The following is a 21421-nucleotide window of genomic DNA, read 5'->3' on the forward strand; positions in this document are numbered from 1 at the left end:
ACTCAAGAAATCCATCTACTTTGGCCTCCCGAATTGCTGTGATTATAGGTGTGAGCCACACCACACCTGTTGCTTTTGAGTGATGTGAAATAGCAGGTTGTCTCAAACCTGACGGCCTCTGCTTAGGAGTGTGACCACTTTGTCCTGCATGAAATCCTCTGTCCAGGGCTGAATTCAGGCGGAGCGAAATTCAGCTCCTGGTCTTTTCCCCAAGCCTTGGGCCCTGTGAGGGGTGGGGGGGCTGTTTCTGCCTGGAGGAAGGGATGCCCTTTCCTATTTGCACAAAGATATGTAGTAGGCTAGAGGTGGGACCTGGGTCTGGCCAATGCTGCACTCTCACCATCCCTTCACACAGCGACCTGGGCCGGAGTGCTCCTGAGTGGGCGGGCAGGCTTGCCTCCTCTTCCTCCCTTGCCCTTCTGCAGAGACCCAGCTAGAGCAGTAGCGCACATCTGTGGTCCCAGCACTTTGGGAATCTGAGGGGGGAGGATTGCTTCAGGACAGGAGTTCAAGGTTACAGTGAGCTATGACTGCACCACTGTATTCAAGAACTTTGGGCAACAGAGTGACATCCTGTCTTTAAAATTAAGTACATACACAGAAGAACCCAGCTAAAGTGCTAGGCCAGGACGGGCTCTGCTCAAGCTTGCTCTCTTCTGTTTGTTCAGTTTTTATCCTGAGAAATGCCTCATTCACTCCGTTGAAATGTCAGCTCCTCACTGGGCACAGTTGCTTATGCCTGTAATACTAGCACTTCGGGAGGCTGAGGCAGGAGGATTGCTCGAGCCTAGGAGTTTGAGACCAGCCTGGGCACGTGATGAGATCCTGTCTCTACAAAATACAAAAATTGCTGGGGCGTGGTAGTGTGCACTTGTGATCCCAGCTGCTGGGGAGGCTGAGGCTGGAGGATCTCTTGAACCCAGGAGATTGAGGCTGCCGTAAGGAGAGATCGCGCCTGGATTCTCTTAAGACTGTACTCCAGCCTGGGCGACAGAACCATACCTTGTCTCAAAAAGAAAAAAAAAAAGTCAACTCCTCAGTGAAGGCTGACCCACCCTACTCACTGCAAAACTAATCAGCTTTCCCTGTGGCTGGTCTCACCCTTTATAATAGCCTCGTCGACAACCATGCTGTGGTGCTTTATGAGAGTTAATTTGCTTTTGAATTGGTCAATATATGCACATGGTGAAAAATTAAAATATAAAAGGATCTAGGAAAAGGGAATTTCCTTCACATCCTTGACCCCAAGTTCCCCCAGATTCCTTCCTCATAGAAAAACAACAACTCATTGGCCGGGCGCGGTGACTCACGCCTATAATCCCAGTACTTTGGGAGGCCAAGGCGGGTGGATCACGAGGTCAAGAGATCGAGACCATTCTGGTCAACATGGTGAAACACTGTCTCTACTAAAAATACAAAAATTAGCTGGGCATGGTGGTGCGCGCCTGTAGTCCCAGCTACTCGGGAGGCTGAGGTAGGAGAATTGCTTGAACCCAGGAGGTGGAGGTTGCAGTTAGCCGAGATCGTGCCATTGCACTCCAGCCTGGGTAACAAGAGTGAAACTCCGTCTCAAAACAAAAAACGACAGCAACAAAAAAACAAAACTACAACTTGTTTTTCTTTTTCCAGATGTATTTTATGCATAAGCAAACATATATATCCCTAACTGTCCTCTTCCGTTTTTTTTTTTTTTTTGCAACAGGGTCTCACTCTGTTGTTCCGGTTGGAGTATAGTGGTGCAGTCATAGCTCACTGCAGCTCGACCTTTTGGATGGTCCCCCTGACTCAGCCTCCCAAGTAGCTGGGACCACAGGCACACACCACCAAGCCCAGCTAATTTTTAATTTTTTTTGTAGAGACAGGGTCTCACTATGTTTCAAGTGATCCTCCCGCCTCAGCCTCCCAAGGTGCTGGTGTTACAGGAATGAGCCACTGGGACTCTTTCAAAAACCCAAATAGAGGCTGGGCATGGTGATACAGGCCTGGAGTCCCAGCTACTGGTGAGTCCAAGTTGGGAGGATTGCTTAAGCCCAGGAATTTGAGGCTATAGTAAGCTTTGATTAAGCCGCCGCACTCCAGCCTGGGCGACAGATTGAGATCTTAACTCTAAAAAAAAAAAAAGAAAAGAAAAAGAAAAATTGCATTAAATATCTGATCTAGGCCAAGTGCAGTGGCTCATTCCTGTAACTGTGAACTCTAGCACTTTGGGAGGCAAAGGCAGGCAGATTATTTGAGGTCAGGAGTTTGAGACCAGCCTGGCCAACATAGGAAAACCTCTTCTCTACTAAAAAAGTTAGCTGAGTGTGGAGGTGCACATCTGTAATCCCAGCTTCTCGGGAGGCTGAGGCAGAGGATGCAGTGGAGGCAGAGGTTGCAGTGGAGGCAGAGGTTGCAGTGAGCTGAGATCATGCCATTGTACTCCAGCCTGGGTGACAGAGGGAGACTCCATCTCAAAAATAAATAAATAAATAAATATCTGATATACATGTTAATTGAGGCTGGGTGTGATGGTCACACATTTAGTCCCAGAACTCTGGAAGGATCCCTTAAGCCCAGGAGTTCAAGACCAGCCTGAGTAACATAGCAAGACCCTGTCTCAAAAAAGTACAAGTTAAAATTGACTTTCCTGGTAGAGGTAGGAAATAAAGAAGACATTTACAGTAAACTTTATGCACATACAGCAGGTAAAGGTGACAGTGCCTCACTCTAGCTGATCTTTGCCCTGTGGAAGTGGGCCTAGAATGGCCCAATATATTTTTTTTAGACGGAATCTTGCTCTGTTACCAGGCTGGACTGCAGTGGCACGATCTTGGCTCATTGCAATCTAACTCCAGGGTTCAAATGATTCTCCTGCTTCAGCCTCCTGAGTAGCTGGGACTACAGGCACACCACCACGCCCAACTAATTTCTGTATTTTTAGTACAGAGGGGGTTTCGCCATGTTGGCCGGAATGGTCTCGATCTCTTGACCTCGTGATCTGCCTGCCTTGGCCTCCTAAAGTGGTGTGAGCGACCACACCCGGCCAGCCCACTATTTTTACTGTTGGTAACTAGTTAGAAAAATTAAAACATGCAAGCCACACTAAAACTGTCTGTAGGCTGCAGTTCACACCAGGCCACAGCTGGGATCTTAGGCCTCAAGGGCAAAGCAAAGGCGTACAGAGGAAGAGAATGCAGGGAAGGAGACAGGGAAGGGACCTTGGGAAAGGTGGAAATGCTGGGAGCAGGGGTGTCAAGTAATGAGACTTCTGAGAAAGAGTGAGATGCTTCTGTGTTGTGACTTGGGAGAGGTCCACCGAGAGAGAGAAGCCTGGAGAAGTGGCCCCTTGAGGACGGGCGTGGTGGCTCACGCCAGTAATCCCAGCACTTTGGGAGGCTGAGGCGGGCGGATCACGAGGTCAGGAGATCCAGACCATCCTGGCTACATGGTAAAACCCCGTTTCTACTAAAAATACAAAAAATTAGCCAGGTGTGGTGGCACATGCCTGTAGTCCCAGCTACTTGGGAGACTGAGGCAGGAAAATTGCTTGAATCCTGGAGGTGGAGATTGCAGTGAGCTGAGTCTCACTCTATCACCCAGGCTGGAGTGCAGTGGCGTGATCTCATGTCACTGCAACCTCTGCCTCCTGGGTTCAAGCGATTTCTTGTGCTGCAGCCTCCCGAGTAGTTGGAACTACAGGCGCATGTCACCACTGCTGGCTAATTTTTGTATTTTTTTTTTTTTTTGAGAGGGAGTTTCACTCTTGTTACCCAGGCTGGAGTGCAAGGGCGCGATCTTGGCTCACTGCGACCTCCGCCTCCTGGGTTCAGGCAATTCTCCTCCCTCAGCCTCCTGAGTAGCTGGGATTACAGGCACGCGCCACCATGCCCAGCTAATTTTTTGTATTTTTAGTAGAGACGGTTTCACCATGTTGACCAGGATGGTCTCGATCTCTTGACCTTGTGATCCACCCGCCTCGGCCTCACAAAGTGCTGGGATTACAGGCATGAGCCACCGTGCCCAGCCTAATTTTTGTATTTTTAGTAGAGACGGGGTTTCATCATGTTGGCCAGGCTGATCTCGAACTCTTGGCCTCAAGTGATTCATCTGCCTTGGCCTCCCAAAGTGCTGAGATTACTGGTGTGTGCTACCACGCCTGGCCCAGAGTCACAGGCATGAGCCACCGTGCCCGGCCAGTTTGATTATTAAATGTTAGCTTCATCTACTTTGTACATGAATACGTCCCCAGTGCCCAGAACAGTGCCTGGAACATACTTCGTGCCAAATAAATATTTGTGACTTTATGAGTGAATGAGGGTGGACTTCCTTTCTTTTGCTCTTACTGGAGAGTTGAACTGTCCTTCTAACTGGGATGGTGTGGCTATTGGGCCATTAGGGCTGAAGTCAAGGGCTTGGTGGGGGCTTAGTTTGTGGACCGGCCCAGGGCATAGCCCTCATTGTTTCTCTAGAAAGACATGTTCAACCCTCAGGGGACCTTCCGAAACCGCTCAAGGATTAAGTTGGGAAAAAAACCCTGCATGCCTGTGTATTAGGAATTAACGTCCTGGCCAGGTGCCGCAGCTCACGCCTGTAATCCCACTGGCACTTTGGGAGGCCGAGGCGAGCGGATCATGAGGTCAAGAGATTGAGACCATCCTGGCCAACATGGTGAAACCCCGTCTCTACTAAAAAATACAAAAATTAGCTGGGCGTGGTGGCGCGTGCCTGTAGTATCAGCTACTAGGGAGGCTGAGGCAGGAGAATTGCTTGAACCCAGGTGGCAGAGATTGCAGCAAGCCGAGATTGCACCACTGTACTCCAGCCTGGCGCCTGGCAACAGAGCAAGACTCGTCTCAGAAAAAAAAAAAAGGAATTAACGTCCTTTGTCTTGTTTTGTTCAAGTTTCAAATTGCCTTCTCCAGGCAATGCTGATGAAAGTTCAAGTTGCACGTTACTTTGAAGTTTTCTTTTTGCTTTTGCTTTCACAGGAAGTGAAAGGGCGACCAAACACTAGCATTCAGGTCACCAAAAAGAGGAGTGTTTTGCAGTCACGAGACCTGAATTCGAATCACGACTCCTCTTAGCTGCCCTGTAATCAGGTACAATTACTTGGGTCTTTGAATCTCACTTTTCTTATCCAGAAAACGGAGATATCGTTACTTCCTTCCTAAGTCTGTGGTGAGAAATAAATTATCTGTGCATTTTGAAACCACCTAAGCCTTGTGCACATTTTATTTCTGGGATCGCCACTGGTTCCTTGGTAGGGTTTCAGAAAAATATAAAGGAGGTCCCTGAGAAAAGGCTGCGGATCCTTCATCTGAGGTCAACCCTCTCAGGTCCCAAAGATGGCCTGGGCGGTCCCGCCCGGCGGCTCCCGCGAGCCCAGTGCTGGACCAGCCCGGCACCCAGGGGTCCAGGCCAAAATGACCTGCTGTCTTTCAGGTCAAACGTCACAATGCGCCAACCCCAGAAAGGCCGAAAGGCCAGGCAACCCCGAAAGACGACTAAGTCAACACCAGGGCCCAAGGGAGAGGGAGGCTCAGTGTGTGCTGCTGGAGGAGGGAGGCTGGGGTCGGGAGGACGAGGCGCCCCACACAGTGGCAAGGCGGCGGAGGGCAGGAACTCGTCATCCTGGGTGAAAGCGGGGCCCAGCAAAGGGGACCGGCCACAGTAGTCACGATTCCACCCCGCGACTCCCGACTGTGACTCCAGTTCGATCCCTAACTGTCCGGGCCCCTCGCCCCGCCCCCAGCGGGCACTCAGGCCGTACCACTGTGCCTTCATGGGGGTGGACTTAGAGCATGGGCTAATCCTGTAGAGGAGAGAGAGGTTCTTTCTCCAGAAAGTATGATTATGTATAGTATTCACATGTTTTTAGTTAACTTATTTCCCTTCTACCTGCTCGGATCCTCTACGTACCCTAGGAAGTGGGGGGAGTGCATTCCTGCCTCCCCCATGCGCTTCCGCATTTGGTGTGCGCCTGCGCGGTGCGTAGGCGGCAGGGCAGACTTAAGCTTCGACGCAGGAGGCGGGGCTGCTCAGTCCTCGAGGCGTCGGTGTTGTGTAGAGTTGGAATTTCCTTGCTTGCTTGCCTGTGCGCGCGTGCGCGGACATGGCATCAAACGGTAGGTAAGGGCGCGAGGCGGCGGCGGCGGCGCTCCGAGCCGAGTCCTCCTAGTTGGGCTTTTCATTTTCTGTGGGACCGGGGCGGCGATCGCGTGTGGGATTCTCTCGCATCCCTGTGGCGGGAAGCCGCGGAGAGGGGTGACTGGGGGAGGTTGGTGTCGCCATTTTGTTTCGCTCCTCTGGCGCCTAGCGCGCTGGGCGGGAAGTCTTCTCTTCCCAGTCCGTTTGTTTGAGGTGGGCGTGGGGAGGGACGCTTCTTGGTGGTTTGAAGCGTGAGGTGAGGGTGGAAACGCCTGGTCTCCGTGGCCTCGCCTACCCCCACTCCCGGCCCGCGCTCGGGCCCGCTTTGTCGCAGTGCTGCATCCGGGCACTAGCGGCGCGCACGCGCTCTGCGGGCCCCTCCCCCCCTCGTGGCGCTGATACCCCTTCCCCGTCTCGTGTTGGCTCAGCTTTTTGTCGCGAGACCCTTCGCGGAGGACTCGGCGGCGCGCGTCCGGTGTACGCCTTGTTCCTCTGGGGTCCTTCGGGAAGGGGCGGGACTGCTCCGTTCCCGCCTCGGTTGCCACGCGGCGGGGGCGGAGGCTCGGGATCGCGGCCGCGCTCCCGCTTAACGGTTTGGAGGTGGTGGTCGGGACCAACGTATTGTATCGGTGACCCGGCTGGAGAGTTTTTCCCGCCTAATTTTTTTTTTTAGACAGGGTCTCTCTCTTGCCCAGGCTGGAGTGCAGTGGTACGATCTCGGTTCACACTGCAACCTCCTCCTGGGTTCAAGTGATTCTTCTGCCTCAGCTTCCTGAGTAGCTGGCAGGCGTCTGGCTAATTTTTGAATTTTGTGTGTGTGTGTGTGTGTGGAGACGGGGTTTCACCATGTTGATCAGGCTGATTTCGAACGCCTGACCTCAGGTGATCCGCCCTCCTCGACCTCCCAAAGTGCTGAGATTACAGCCGTGAGCCACCGCGTCCGGCCTAAATTTCTTGCTTCTGAGGTGGGGAAGGAGAATAATCTCCATCGGAGGCCACTCCCTCTCCTGGGCCTTTCCCTTTTCCTGCGGGGGAAGCGCCGCGTTTCCCGTACTAGGTGGATGAGTTGATCTTGTTCGTGTATCTTCAGTGGGGCGTTTCAGAACCGCTTTTGCTGCTTTTTGGTCCCCCGGAGCGGGAAGGCAGGTTAGGTGAGAAAACGAACCATCTGGAGCGACAGGACTGGGGAATCGAGTATCAGTCGACTTTCGCCTCCTAAAGCGAGCACTTGGATGATCTTTTTGATTCCGAGGGCTTTGGATCCTGTGACTTCACTAAAAAGCCCACTTAATCTCCGGGGTTGGTCACAATGAAGAATGGCCTTTTTTGAGACATTCTCGTTCTGTGGGTCTGGGTTGAGAGAACGGAGGCCACAGTCTGAACACTGCTTGAATTCAAACCTGTGCCGGTTGGTAGTTCTGCGACTTCGGGCAAGTTAGTCTATTTTGACTCCTGGGGATAAGGCCTTTTTTATAGAATGGATGGAAGTACTGTGCAGTGTTTTAGGGCAACAGTCACTGACATGAATTGGGCTTGCAGAAAGTGGCTGTCCACCGAGACCTTGGTTTTCCCAATGGTTAAGGCTTTTGGGACTCTGTAGAAACTTGCATTTTCTTCTGTTTTCTTTTATTATGAGAACACTTGGCTGATATGCCAGCTTGCTCTTGTCTCATGGGGGAATTGTATGACCTTTTTTGCAACATGGTCCAATTTTTTTCTTTTGAGAGAGTCTCGCCCTGTTGCCCAGGCTGGAGTGCAATGGCGTGATCTCAGCTCCCTGCAACCTCTGCCTCCCAGGTTCATATGCGTCTCCTGCTTCAGCTTCCTCAGTCTGGGATTACAGACGTCCGCCACCATGCTTGGCTAATTTTTTGTATTTTTACGGATTTCACCATGTTGGTTAGGCTGGTCTTGAACTCCTCACCTCAAGTGATCTACCCACCTCGGCCTCCTAAAGTGCTGGAATTACAGGTGTGAACAACCTTGCCTGGCCAACGTGGTCCTGTTTACCCATCAGTGCTTGAGTTAAGGAATTTAGCTTTAATTCAACTCTTTCAGAGTGTTGGCTGAAGATAATGTGATTGTATTTTTCTTTTGCAGATTATACTCAACAAGCAACCCAAAGGTGAGTGCTATTTTTGCGTTTCCAAAGTTTGTAGAGGCCGACGGTGGTCAAGGCCTCTTTTTCTGATCACGCTGGTTTTACTTTTTTCCAGCTATGGGGCCTACCCCACCCAGCCGGGACAGGGCTATTCCCAGCAGAGCAGTCAGCCCTATGGACAGCAGAGTTACAGCGGTTACGGCCAGTCCACAGATACTTCAGGCTATGGCCAGGGCAGCTATGGTTCTTCTTACGGCCAGACCCAGAACAGTGAGTCTCTCTCAGCGAGTCATCTTTTCCTCTACTTTCTGAATGTTGTTTTTTTTCCTTTTTGAGACGAAGTCTCGCTGTGTCACCCAGGCTGGAGTGCAGCGGCGTGGTTTCTGCTCACTGCAACTTCTGCCTTCCTGGTTGAGGTGATTCTCGTTGAGCCCACCCTCCTGAGTAGCTGGGATTACAGGCGTGTGCTACCATACCTGGCTAATTTTTTTTTTTTTTTTGGTATCTTTAGTAAAGATAGGGTTTTGCCATGCTGGCCAGGCTGGTCTCTAACACTTGACGTCATGATCCACCTGCCTCAGCCTCCCAAAGTGATGGGATTACAGGTGTGAGCCACCGCATCCGGCTCTGAATACTGCTTTTGTTAAACCTGAGCAGCATGGAAATGTTGAAACTGTTCCATATTTCCTTTCCCTGAACCACTGTATAATTCTCAAAACTCTTGGGAGTCTGAGTTCTTTACAGGGCATTGTGGCAAACCTACAGTACTGAGGAAGGAGGATCCCTTGAGCCCCAGGAGTTTGGGGCTGCAGTGAGCTATGATTGTGCTTGAGAGTAGCCACTGCATTCTAGCCTGGGCAGTGTATTGAGGCCCTGTCTCAAAAACAAAAAAAGACAAAAATGTTTATTGGTTTGTAATTGTTTCCATTTATTTTATTTGGCTTTAAATTTTTTTGGTCCTCCTGTTTTTCATCTCAGCATGAAAGAGAGCATATTTTCTAAAGGAAGAAGAATGTTAGGCTGATTCTTTTTTTTTTTGAGATGGAGTTTCGCCGTTGTTACCCAGACTGGAGTGCAATGGCACGATCTTTGCTCACCGCAACCTCCGCCTTCTGGGTTAAAGCAATTCTCCTGCTTCAGCCTCCCGAGTAGCTGGGACTACAGGCATGCACCACCATGCCCAGCTAATTTTTGTGTTTTTAGTAGAGACGGGGTTTCACCTTGTTGACCAGGATGGTCTTGATCTCTTGACCTCGTGATCCACCCGCCTCGGCCTCCCAAAGTGCTGGGATTATAGGCGTGAGCCACCGTTCCTGGCAGGCTGATTCTTAAATTGAGAAAATGGTTTTGCTTGAAAATGTATAAAATCATATGATACCTAAGAAGGTGGGATTTGTCCCAAGGTCCTGAAGCATAACCAACGAATGTGGTTGTCCTGCAGAAACTGCACACATAGCTGCACATTGCAGTGCGGTTGCAAGGGATCCTTGGGCCTGGGATTAGAGGGTGTTTCTGGAGATGGTGTTGGGATTGGTGGGGTGAAATTGGAACTGTTCTAAAGAGTTGGTAGAAGTTGGAGCATTAACTTTAGGTTTTAGAAGGAGGGTGGTAACTTTTTGCCTGTGAGTTGCTAGATAACTAACGGCTTCTGAGAGGCTGACTTTTTGAGTATGGGTGAGTGTTAGGTTGTATATGTTTTCTTTAACCCATTCCATACATTTTCTCTTTGCTGTGGCTTTTGTGACTCCCTTTTTTTATCCTCATAGCAGGCTATGGCACTCAGTCAGCTCCCCAGGGATATGGCTCAACTGGTGGCTATGGCAGTAGCCAGAGCTCCCAATCATCTTACGGGCAGCAGTCCTCCTACCCTGGCTATGGTCAGCAGCCAGCTCCCAGCAGCACCTCGGGAAGGTACAGTGGTGTTGATGTCAGGGGAAGGCTTGAAGAGGGGTGAATTGATGAGGAATGATAAAGGGACCCAGGAGTAGGAGCAGCTTTGAGGTATAATTGGGGTGGGGGAACCTATGTTGGGTATAGAGAATGGAATACACTAAAAACAAAATTTGGGTATGCTGGGATTATGATTTTGTTTTTCATTTGTTTTCTTTAGTTACGGGAGCAGTTCTCAGAGCAGCAGCTATGGGCAGCCCCCGAGTGGCGGCTACGGCCAGCAATCTGGCTATGGTGGACAGCAGCAAGGCTACGGACAGCAGCAAAGCTCCTATAATCCGCCTCAGGGCTATGGACAGCAGAACCAGTACAACAGCAGCAGCAGCAGCAGCAGCGGTGGGGGTGGAGGTGGGGGTGGAGGTGAGATGTCCTCAGCTTTGCCAGCAGTTCCATTTTCTATAAGGATTTGTATTCTCCTGTTTGACTCTTAGCTTAAAGGGATTGCTTTCTTGTTCCCTATATGTCTTTTTAATTTATTTTGTCCTTTATTGCTTGGCACTTGTTGAACCTTTTTGTGTTACTTTACTTTTTTGTTTGTTTTTTTCCTTAAAACCTATAGCACCTGGTATTTCCAGGAGGTCTCCTATCCAAATGCTAACTAGGCCCGACCCTGCTTAGCTTCTGAGATCAGACGAGATTGGGTGCATTCAGGGTGGTATGGCCGTAGACTTTTTAAAACCATTCTTTCTTTTCTCACAGGTAGCTATGGCCAAGATCAGTCCTCCATGAGTAGTGGCAGCGGCGGCGGCAGTGGTGGTTATGGCAATCAAGACCAGAGTGGTGGAGGCAGTGGTGGCTATGGACAGCAAGACCGTGGAGGCCGTGGCAGGGGCGGTGGTGGTGGTGGTGGTGGTGGTTACAACCGCAACAGTGGTGGCTATGAACCCAGAGGTCGTGGAGGTGGCCGTGGAGGCAGAGGCGGCATGGGGTAGGTGTCTTATGAGCCAGGGAGTATCTTTGGTGGGGAGTGTGGAGGATTGCATGAATTTCCCTGAAGCCAGTCCCTAGTGCATGGTTTAGTATTCTTGTTGTCTAGGGATCTGTGAGGGCTTTGATTTGGGGTCAGTGACTGTTTTTACATCCCCATTTTATTTTTGTGAGAACTTGGGAGCTGAAACTCCCATCCATACCACTAAATAGAGATTTTGAGTATTGATACTTGTTTCCAAAGAGAAAGAAATCATACATAGATATGTATGGATTGGAGTCATTGATATCCTAGGCAAGAAACACGGAAGTGAAGACTTCTTTCTCTGCAAGGGAAACCGATGATCCCACTCCTGGGAAATAGTAGGGAAACTTGGTATGTGTATGCCCATGTGTCCTCTAGGGAGTTGGTAATGATTAACCTGACTTCAGCTTCTAGGAATTGGCTACTCTTCCTGTTTTCTGTAGTCATTTGAATCCACGAGCTTGATTTGCGCTAATTTGACAGTGATTTTGTGTGTGACTTGGTTTGTGGGGCCATCCGACTGAAGTGTACAGACCTTTTGGGCAAAAATATGCTTGACGGTGGTCTCCCAACTATTTGTTCCACTGTCTGCCTTCCCCTGGTTACTTAAAAATCATCAATTTGTCCAACTGGACATTCTTTCCTTCCTGCTGAAGTTGATTTGAGTAAAACCTTAGATTTGATGTTAAAACAGCCGTCAAATCTGTTGGTAAATATGATTTGAAGGACCTTACCCTGTCTCCCTTGAAAAAGGGGAGGAGTGTCAGTGTTACTGTTTTTGGAAAAAGTAGATTTTTAAAACAAGTTGGGATATGGTAAGTATGCAGAGGTGGGTGGGGGCAATCTCAAAAACGTACAAAAATAAGGAAAACTCTGTTGTGTGCGTGTGTTTAATGCAAAACTTTAAAAAGAAAAACAACTGTTATGTGACTGTTAACTTGCTCTGCATTTTATGTGCCACAGGTATGAAAGGTGACATTGCAAAATACTCCGCTCTTCTCGCAGTGTAGAAGGGGTGACCCCGGGGGTTGGGGGAGATCAAAAACAGCTCAGTAGTTAGGACAGGGCTTAGCTAAGTTTGTCTTGCTTTAAGGGGAAATTGCTTTTGGTTTTGACTTTTTATGGAATGGGGTTGGGTCTGCTTGCTGCTTTCAAAGCAAAAACCACAAAAATGTGTTCAGGGCTACCCCAGCCTGGTGTGAAATGTCTTCTGGGTAAATTGGGGTAGGGTTTTTAAACCAACTACTTGGTTGTCAACCACTTGCGACAAGAGGAAAAAAAACATCTGCTCCATCGGAAGAACGACCGAGGAAAATGGGTCATTTTTTTTCCAGAGGAAATAGATATATAACCTTTTAAAGCAAAATCTTTATAAACTGTGTCTGAGAAATTGCACACGTGTGTGTGACACGCTCAAAGGTCAGACAAGGGGTGGTCAGGAAGGGATGTATTTTAGTAGTCACTTGTATCTTTTTCCAAAAACACCTACCCATGTTTGGGGAATGTTAAACAAAATCAAAAAAACACCCTTTTGTAGCCGTTGGAAGCTTCATGTCCTTTCTTCTAACTTGTCTTCTCCAGCGGAAGTGACCGTGGTGGCTTCAATAAATTTGGTGGTAAGTGAACAGAGTTTCCAAAATTCCCAACTCCCAGCAATGCTTTGTCTGATTGTTCATTTGCAGATGTCTTAGCGTGTTAATTTAAGTGCAAAGGTATTGAGGTGTCCAGAACCACCTCCAAAAAGGGGTAGGGTAGAATGCCACCTGTTGCCTGGTGTGTGCTAACCTGGAGCAGGCAGGGGTAAGACTCATTAGTCATCTTTTACCAAATGGGTTTGCCCCCCGGTTAATAAGAGGGGTCTAGTTAGGCCTGGGACGGGTGTTGTCACACCTGGCACTTAGTGACCACCATCATGAGAAACTGGAGAGAGTGTGCTGGAACACGTGGTGCCAACTTGGCTTTAGGACCCTTTTGATCATTGTGTCCAAGGCTTGCGTGTGTGGGAGTGTGTGTGGGAGACAACCTCCAAATGTTTTAATTCTGGAAGAGGGATGTGACATTGCCCTGCCCTGAGGATGGTGAAGTTGGTATACATGTATAAAGTACGAAATGGTGTCAATGATTGCAATTCTCTGTATGTGGATTTAACTCAGATGGGCAAATAGAAACTAGCTCTGGGAAGGAACATGTGCACTACTTCAAGAAAGTTTGGAAGCATGTGTGGCTCATGGGAAATAACCAGGTCTTAAACAGCACAAACTGAATTCATGGACCAGGAAGGTCTTAAAACAGCACACACTGAATTCATGGAAAAATGACAAATTTGAGAAGTCTCCCAGTAAGCTGGAACTTTTCTGGTTTGGTTAACTAACAAAAGGTTTCTTGATTTGTCTCAACATTTAAAGCCAAAGGCTTGGGTTCATGACACTTATGTCATTGCGTGTGGGTACAATATTTATATATGGCGAATTCAGATAAACATTGGTCAAAGATGGTCTCTGGAAAAACAAAATAGAGGCTGCATTACGGAAATAAGATTTCTGGTCTGTTCCCTGGGACATGCTTAAAAAATACAATAGCTATTATGTGTGGTTTTTATTTTCATGTGGTTTTGGGGAAACAACATGGTTTTAAGAATGGTTTCTAAAGATGAAATTAAAAATTGTTCCACAAGGGATAAGTGTCTTTGGTGGTAAAGTTGGGAGAAACTGGATCGCATGGCTCGTGGTGAGCCCATCTCTCTTGGGTGAGAGAACCGGGCCAAGCTGAGTTGGTTTGTTCACTTTAATGGGTCTCCTTTCCCCTGCTGTCTGTGCTGAGGACATTTCCCAGCCTGAGCTGGGGGAGGCAGCATTTTCTGAAGTGTGGAGTTGTCTCTGTGGAGACTCAAGTTACAGATCTTAAGGGGCCTACCTAGAATTTTCTCCTCTGGGCAGGTGACCCAGGAAAGGGGTTTGGAGTGAGGCTGTGAGCACTTACATGATATTTTGCTAATTTGGATTTGGTGTTAATTTTTTTCCTTGTTCGTTTTTTCCTGTTGACTAACGGCTCCCCTTTCCTTGTTTTTGTTTTTGTTTTGTTCTTTTTTTCCATGTCACTTAAGGCCCTCGGGACCAAGGATCACGTCATGACTCCGGTGAGTTCACAGGTGGCATGAATAGAGTAGCTAAAGTGGATCAAGGCTGGATATTCTTTGAAATGTTATTAAAAGGAAACTGAAAAAATGAGGGTAGAAAGGGAGTTACGTGTATCCTTAGCAGTAAGAAGTAATCATGAAGTATTTCTCAGAAATACCTGGCTTTGTGGGTTCCACCCCCCACGATTTAGGAGGTCTGAGATGACCCAGAAAATCTGCTCAACAAGTCCCCAGTGATGCTGATGCATCTGGACCCTACTCAGAACTTTTGGTTTTCTGCAGTGTTTATTTAAAAATGTGGATCACGTCTAAGTTGGTGAACAAAAACTAGTGAACACAAAGACCTGACCACACGAAGGAAAGCATTTCACTTGTTTAGATTGTGTTGATGTTTGTGTACTAGATTTTAATGTAAAATGGGTTTCTTTCTTAATTTGGGGATCTTAACTGAAAGTTGATAAATACTGATGTACTTTGCCTGCATGGTCTTGGGTATTTCACTCCTGAGCTCTTGTTTCTGTACTGTGTATTGACGTGTTTCAAAGGATAATTGTCAAACCAAACCTGAAATTTATCAGCATGGCTGGCATATAGGCACTCAAAATAAAAGGGAATGTGGATTTCTTTTCATTTGTCTTCCATAGACCAAATCATACAAGTTGCTTGATGGATACTAGGTGTACTGCTTTTGGTTTTCCTTATGTGTTTATTTTTATTTGTTTTACTTTTTCACATTTGCGTTTTCTCCTCTGTTCAACAAGCAGAACAGGATAATTCAGACAACAACACCATCTTCGTGCAAGGCCTGGGCGAGAATGTTACAATTGAGTCTGTGGCTGATTACTTCAAGCAGATTGGTATTATTAAGGTACTTGTGGAGTGGGTGCTTTCTGTCAGTGTTGCAGGCTTTTGGATTTCACACATTAGTGTAAAAGCAAGTCTTAATGGTTGCTAGCAGTAAAAACAAAAGTCTTAATGGTTATTGCTAGCTTAAATTGTTGAGGAAGGATCCTTAGTTCCTGTTTTTTTTTGAGATGGAGTCTTGCTCTGTCACCCCAGCTGGAGTGCAATGGCATGATCTCAGCTCACTGCAACCTCTGCCTCCCAGTTCCAAGTGATTGTCCTGCCTCAGCCTCCGAGTAGCTGGGATTACAGGGACCCACCACCATGCCTGGCTAAGTTTTGTATTTTTAGTAGAGATGGGGTTTCACCATGTTGGCCAGGCTAGTCTTTGAAGTCCTGACCTCAGGTGACCCACCTGCCTCCCATAGTGCTGGAATTATAGGCGTGAACCGCCGTGTCTGGCCACTTGCTGTTTTCTAAAAGAATTTCTACTTTAACACAAAAGGTGTAACTGATAAGAGTTCCCTAAATTCTGAGATTTGTACTCTATAATAACATTTAGTTTATTTCTCAATGTTGGAGTGAGAAACACTTTTCTTTAATGGACATTTACATGTGAGGTTGGAAGAGGGAACTGGGAAGAGGGAAGCCGAAGTTTGAGAATGATAAACCTCATGTTCTGGAGGAAGAAGATGGGAGTACTGTAGCCTCTAAAATTGATGTCACCTCATTTTGCCTTCAGACAAACAAGAAAACGGGACAGCCCATGATTAATTTGTACACAGACAGGGAAACCGGCAAGCTGAAGGGAGAGGCAACGGTCTCTTTTGATGACCCACCTTCTGCTAAAGCAGCTATTGACTGGTTTGATGGTATGTATAAGAAGGTTGGCAGAGGTGGGGCTGGGGCCAGGGCAGCAAGCCTTAGGAAGCAGGCCATAGTTTGAGTTTTCCAACACTTTAGCTATGGTTTCAAGTATAGTCTCGTTTTTGCTTGTGTGTCAGATTATAAACCATTTCAGAAAGGCACGCTTCTCTTAGCTTGAATTTTTGGATTAATGGGTCTTGAATCTAAAGTCACTTGATACTTTATTTCTCTAGGTAAAGAATTCTCCGGAAATCCTATCAAAGTCTCATTTGCTACTCGCCGGGCAGACTTTAATCGGGGTGGTGGCAATGGTCGTGGAGGCCGAGGGCGTGGAGGTGAGGAGCTACCTACTGGTGGTTGCAAAGGTTGGGGGGTGGGGAGAGTGCAGAAGACGGTAAAGGCGCCTGGAACGGGTTAGGTCGACCAAACTTGGCGGGGAGCAGACAGACCCATACTTGTTTTATCTGCATTAGGACCCATGGGCCGTGGAGGCTATGGAGGTGGTGGCAGTGGTGGTGGTGGCCGGGGAGGATTTCCCAGTGGAGGTGGTGGCGGTGGAGGACAGCAGCGTGCTGGTGACTGGAAGTGTCCTAATCCGTGAGTGAAACTTAATTTTTGTTTAGTTCTTTGATATTACGGTAATTAGGTATGTGGATGTTTCCAGAGAAGTAAAGGTCAGTGCCACACTGTTGGGGTCAGATTAGGCAAAAGCTTACATATGTAAGGTTGATATAATGGGAAAGGTAATGGATTGGGTTCAGTAATAATGGTTTTTGTTCTGCTTCTGACTGGGGGAAGCAAGCCTTTTTGTTTTTCTGAGGCGTCAGTTTCCTCACTGTATCTCTGAAGTCATGGTAGTTTCTTCCTAATTCTAGGTCTTGCCTCTTCCTCCAGACTAATTGTCTTCCTTCTCCTTAGCACCTGTGAGAACATGAACTTCTCTTGGAGGAATGAGTGCAACCAGTGTAAGGCCCCTAAACCAGATGGCCCAGGAGGGGGACCAGGTGGCTCTCATATGGGTAAGAAAGGCAGACCTGATGCCAAGGAGTTGGGAGCAACGAGTTCTTAACTTTCCAGCAGGGAGGCTCTGGGAAGGTAGAGGGATGGAAATACATATGATAGATCTTATTTCTTTTGTCCTAGGGGGTAACTACGGAGATGATCGTCGTGGTGGCAGAGGAGGCTATGATCGAGGAGGCTACCGGGGCCGTGGTGGGGACCGTGGAGGCTTCCGAGGGGGCCGGGGTGGTGGGGACAGAGGTGGCTTTGGCCCTGGCAAGATGGACTCCAGGTAAGACTTTAAATGAGAATAAAAAAGAGTAGTTGAACGGAGGCCATAGGATAATAAGGTTTTGTTGAGGAAAGTGGTTTCATTTGGAGGACTAGATGGAAAGACCTGAGATTGTAACCAGTAGTGGGGTGGGAAGGAAAATTAACACAGGAAGAATGAATCTGTAGACCCACTTGAGACAAGACATTCTTGCTGGGTTAGGTAGGAGGGCTAGATAGGGTATCTAGACTTGGAGAGGCTGGTAACCCAAATATAATGGATACTTTTTTTTTTTTTTTGCAGGGGTGAGCACAGACAGGATCGCAGGGAGAGGCCGTATTAGCCTGGCTCCCCAGGTTGTGGAACAGCTTTTCTTCCTCTACCCAGTGTTACCCTCGTTGTTTTGTAACCTTCCAACTCCTGATCACCCCAAGGGGGTTTTTTGTGTCGGACTATGTAATTGTAACCATACCTCTGGTTCCCATTAAACATGACCGTTTTAGTTAAATTTTGTTCCTCTTCCCCCTCTTCACTTCGCTGGAAGAGTGATGTGCAAGTCGGGAAGGTTGGCAGTTTCCCTGTTAGAGATCATCCTGCCCAGCAGGAAGTGGAATACAGCGTTTGATCCAGGGGAGAAGGCCAAGTGATACTCTTGAGAGCAGAGATTAAACTTTTCTGTCACGGCAAACTTGGATGCATACATGAGAAATGAAGAACACGGGATGTCATGAGTGTCGGCCTAAATCTGCTCAGCTTTGGGGAGTTTTTCCTTTACCACATATATTTGCATACTGGTCTTAAGTTTATTCCTTGCAGCAGTTTAACCTTTTTAAAGAACTCAGCTCTTTTGGCACTTTTAATGGTGAGGCTAAAACAAATTGGGTTTATATGGGGCACTGTTCGAATCTGACTATGGTGGAGAGCTCTTAGCCACTCTGGGTCTTTCATGGGAAGGAGAGTAACTTAGTGCCTGCTGAGTGCTGCAGAGTTTGTAGAGGCAGGATCTAATCCTCAACCCTGAGAGACCCTGGAGCACTTGACAGCTGAGAAGTACATGAGTTAAAGGCTCAGAACCAGGAAATGGGAGCCGGAAGTGAGTCCTCTGTTCAGACTCCATTTTTGTTTTAGGGGATTTTCATTCTGTAACCATCATGCAGGAGGAGGTCCTGAAGGGGCCAACAAATTCTGATCTCAGACTGATTTACTTAGGCCTTAAGAAGACAATGCTGTGCCTGGCGCGGTGGCTCACGCCTGTAATCCCAGCAGTTTGGGAGGCCGAGGCAGGTGGATCACGAGGTCAAGAGATTGAGACCATCCTGGTCAACAAGGTGAAACCCCCGTCTCTACTAGAAATATAAAAAAATTAGCTGGGCATGGTGGCGTGTGCCTGTAATTCCAGCTACTGGGGAGGCTGAGGCAGGAGAATTGCCTGAACCCAGGAGGCGGAGGTTGCGGTGAGCCGAGATCATGTTATTGCACTCCAGCCTGGGTAACGAGCTCCGTCTCAAAAAAAAAAAAAGTGCTACAATGCGAAGAGATTTGGGAATAGAGATAGTAAGAAGGGGGAAGGTTTTCTGGGAATGGAGGGAGCTAGAGGTAGTTCCTTGTATTTAAAGGAGCCAAGTTGACCCGGCCAGGTGGACGGGGCCTGGTTAGATAATCTGCTTTAAGGAGACGGGTCTGGCTGGGTCACTTTCATATCATGCTTGTACTCAGAGGGCTTGAGGTCACTGGCATTTTGAGATTTGAGGCTTGAGCGCTTTTAATTGGAGGGTGGAAGGCCCTCAGGGAATGAGTTATGGAGGGGAAGGGGTGTGACCAGTGAGTTAAAATGTTAGTGCCCCTCAACCTATTACTGTGTGCTTGTAAACTTGCCAGGACCTGCCAGCCATTCTTTAGCATGCTTTATTTTATTTTTATTTATTTTTGAGATGGAGTTTCACTCTTGTTACCCAGGCTGGAGTGCAGTGGCACGATCTCGGCTCACCGCAACCTCCGCTTCCGGAGTCCAGGCAATTCTGCCTCAGCCTCCTGAGTAGCTGGGATTATAGGCACACGCCTCCATGCCCAGCTAATTTTTTGTATTTTTAGTAGACGGAGTTTCACCATGTTGAGCAGGATGGTCTCGGATCTCTTGACCTCATGATTCTACCTGCCTCGGCCTCCCAAACTGCTGGGATTACAGGTGTGAGCCACCGCGCCCGGCCTAGCATGCTTTTTAGTTATACAGAGCCTAAAATTGAGAGCAAAACAGGTTTTAGTTATGTGTTTTTTTCTTTTTTGAGACAGAGTCTTGGTTTGTCGCCAGGCACCAGGCTGGAGTACAGTGGCGCGATCTGCAGCCTCTCCCTTCTGGGTTCAAGCAGTTCTCCTGCTTTAGCCTCCTCGGTAGCTGGGTCTGTAGGCACATGCCACCAAGCCCAGCTAAGTTTTTTTGTGTTTTCAGTAGAGATAGGATCTCTCCATGTTGGCCAGGCTGGTCTTGAACTCCTGACCTCAGGCGATCTGCCCACCTCGGCCTCCCAAAGTGCTGGGATTACAGGCTTGAGCCACTGCGCCCGGCCTGCAGTTAACTGGGTTTTCAAACTTGGTTTTTAAGATTTCTGCCATCACAAGCATAGCTTGAACCTTGAATTGAGAAGTGCTTTCCTCAATTTTTTTTTATGTTTGAGACAGTTTTTCACTCTTGTTGCCCAGGCTGGAATACAGTGGTGTGATCTCAGCTCACTGCAACCTCTGCCTCCTGGGTTCAATCGATTTTCCTGCCTCAGCCTCCTGAGTAGCTGGGATTACAGGCATGTGCCACCACACCCAGCTAATTTTGTGTTTTTAGTAGAGGGTTTCTCCAAGTTGGTCAGGCTGGCCTTTAACTCCTGACCTCAGGTGATCTGCCTGCCTCAGCCTCCCAAAGTGTTGGGATTACAGATGTGAGCCACCATGCCCAGCCGATGTACAGATTTCAGGTCCCTTCAGTGTATCCCCAGAATGGTATTGCTAGGTCATAGGGTACTTATATTTTTAGTTATTTGAGGAGGCTTTGTACTATTTTCCATAATGGCTGCATTAGTCCACATTTCCACCAGCACTGTGCAGGGATTCCCTTCCTCCACATCCTTGCTAGTTAGCTCTCATCTTTTTTATACAGCCATTCTAACAGGTGTGAGGTGACATTTTTTATCTTTTTAAACCATGCACCATGGAATCTAACCAGATCTCACTGCCTATCCTAGCCTACAAGAGAGGCTAAACTCAGTATGGAATGTGGGGTCCTATCTGCTGTCATTCCTCTCCAGTAGCCTCAGACTCATTTTTACCTTTGGATCCTCAGTTCTGACAAACCCTCTTTTCTTCGTCCTTTTTTTTTTCCCCTTTCCTTTTTGAGATGGAATTTCGCTCTTGTTGCCCAGGAGTACAATGGCACGATCTTGGCTCACCACAGCCTCCACCTCCCGGGTTCAAGTGATTCTCCTGCCTCAGCCTCCTGAGTAGCTGGGATTACAGGCATGTGCCACCACGCCTGGCTGATTTGTATTTTTAGTAGAGGCGGGGTTTCTCCATGTTGGTCAGGCTGGTTTCAAACTCATGACCCGCCCACCTCAGGCTTTCAAAGTGCTGGGATTACAGGCGTGAGCTAGTGCACCCAGCTGCCTTTTCCTTCATCTTTATCTTGAAATTTTAAAGACATGGTGGCAGGTGGGGGCCTAACTTTTGGCCTGGGTGGTCTCTGGGCTCAAGTGATCCTTCAACCTCTGGAGTGGCTGAGATTGCAAGTGTGCTACTGCACCTGGCTATTTTGAAATAATTTGACTTAGAAGGTTCCTACAATTGTGTTAATCTTTCTATGCAAATATAATCTTCAATGGTGCTAGCATATGCAAACAGAAAGCATTTTCAAGTGGGTTGTGCCAGCACATCTGATGAGGATTTTTTGTTGTAGAAATATTGGGTCCACAATCTTGAGATACTATAATAAAAGCTTTTGGAGACCATCGAGTCTAAAATATCCAGTATCCTTGAGGGCAGGAGTTTGGAGCTGGAGGAAATACTGCTCTCTGCTGGTGGTTAATGCTCTCAGCTCCTTGGATTGTGGCTTTAGCCCTAAGTGTGAGATGAGTGCTCAACTGGAAATGAGGGCCACTAGGGGCAAGAGGCAGAGGAAAGGAGTTGCATGGTTGG

General features: G+C 47.9%; 1 protein-coding gene and 1 pseudogene across 2 annotated transcripts; one reads left to right on the plus strand and one right to left on the minus strand.

Moving 5' to 3' along the window:
* The first annotated feature begins 6019 nt into the window (after window positions 1–6019).
* On the plus strand, window positions 6020–17753 carry FUS (FUS RNA binding protein). 2 transcript variants are annotated; one of them, XM_035267468.3, is made up of 15 exons: window positions 6020–6104; window positions 8227–8251; window positions 8343–8497; window positions 9994–10138; window positions 10338–10537; window positions 10877–11105; window positions 12711–12745; window positions 14233–14265; window positions 15030–15133; window positions 15851–15980; window positions 16209–16310; window positions 16449–16572; window positions 16894–16994; window positions 17119–17266; window positions 17549–17753. In XM_035267468.3, exons 1-15 carry the CDS (start codon window positions 6092–6094, stop codon window positions 17586–17588), a joined length of 1584 nt encoding a protein of 527 aa, XP_035123359.2. In that variant the 5' UTR covers window positions 6020–6091; the 3' UTR covers window positions 17589–17753. The 2 variants fall into 2 exon arrangements, with proteins under 2 accessions (XP_035123359.2, XP_035123360.2); XM_035267469.3 differs by having other exon boundaries at window positions 9997–10138.
* On the minus strand, window positions 10728–10846 carry LOC118146636 (5S ribosomal RNA; annotated as a pseudogene).
* Window positions 17754–21421: the final 3668 nt, after the last annotated feature.

Source organism: Callithrix jacchus, chromosome 12 (assembly GCF_049354715.1).
Source record: "Callithrix jacchus isolate 240 chromosome 12, calJac240_pri, whole genome shotgun sequence".
In the NCBI taxonomy this organism is placed as follows: Eukaryota; Metazoa; Chordata; class Mammalia; order Primates; family Cebidae; genus Callithrix; species Callithrix jacchus.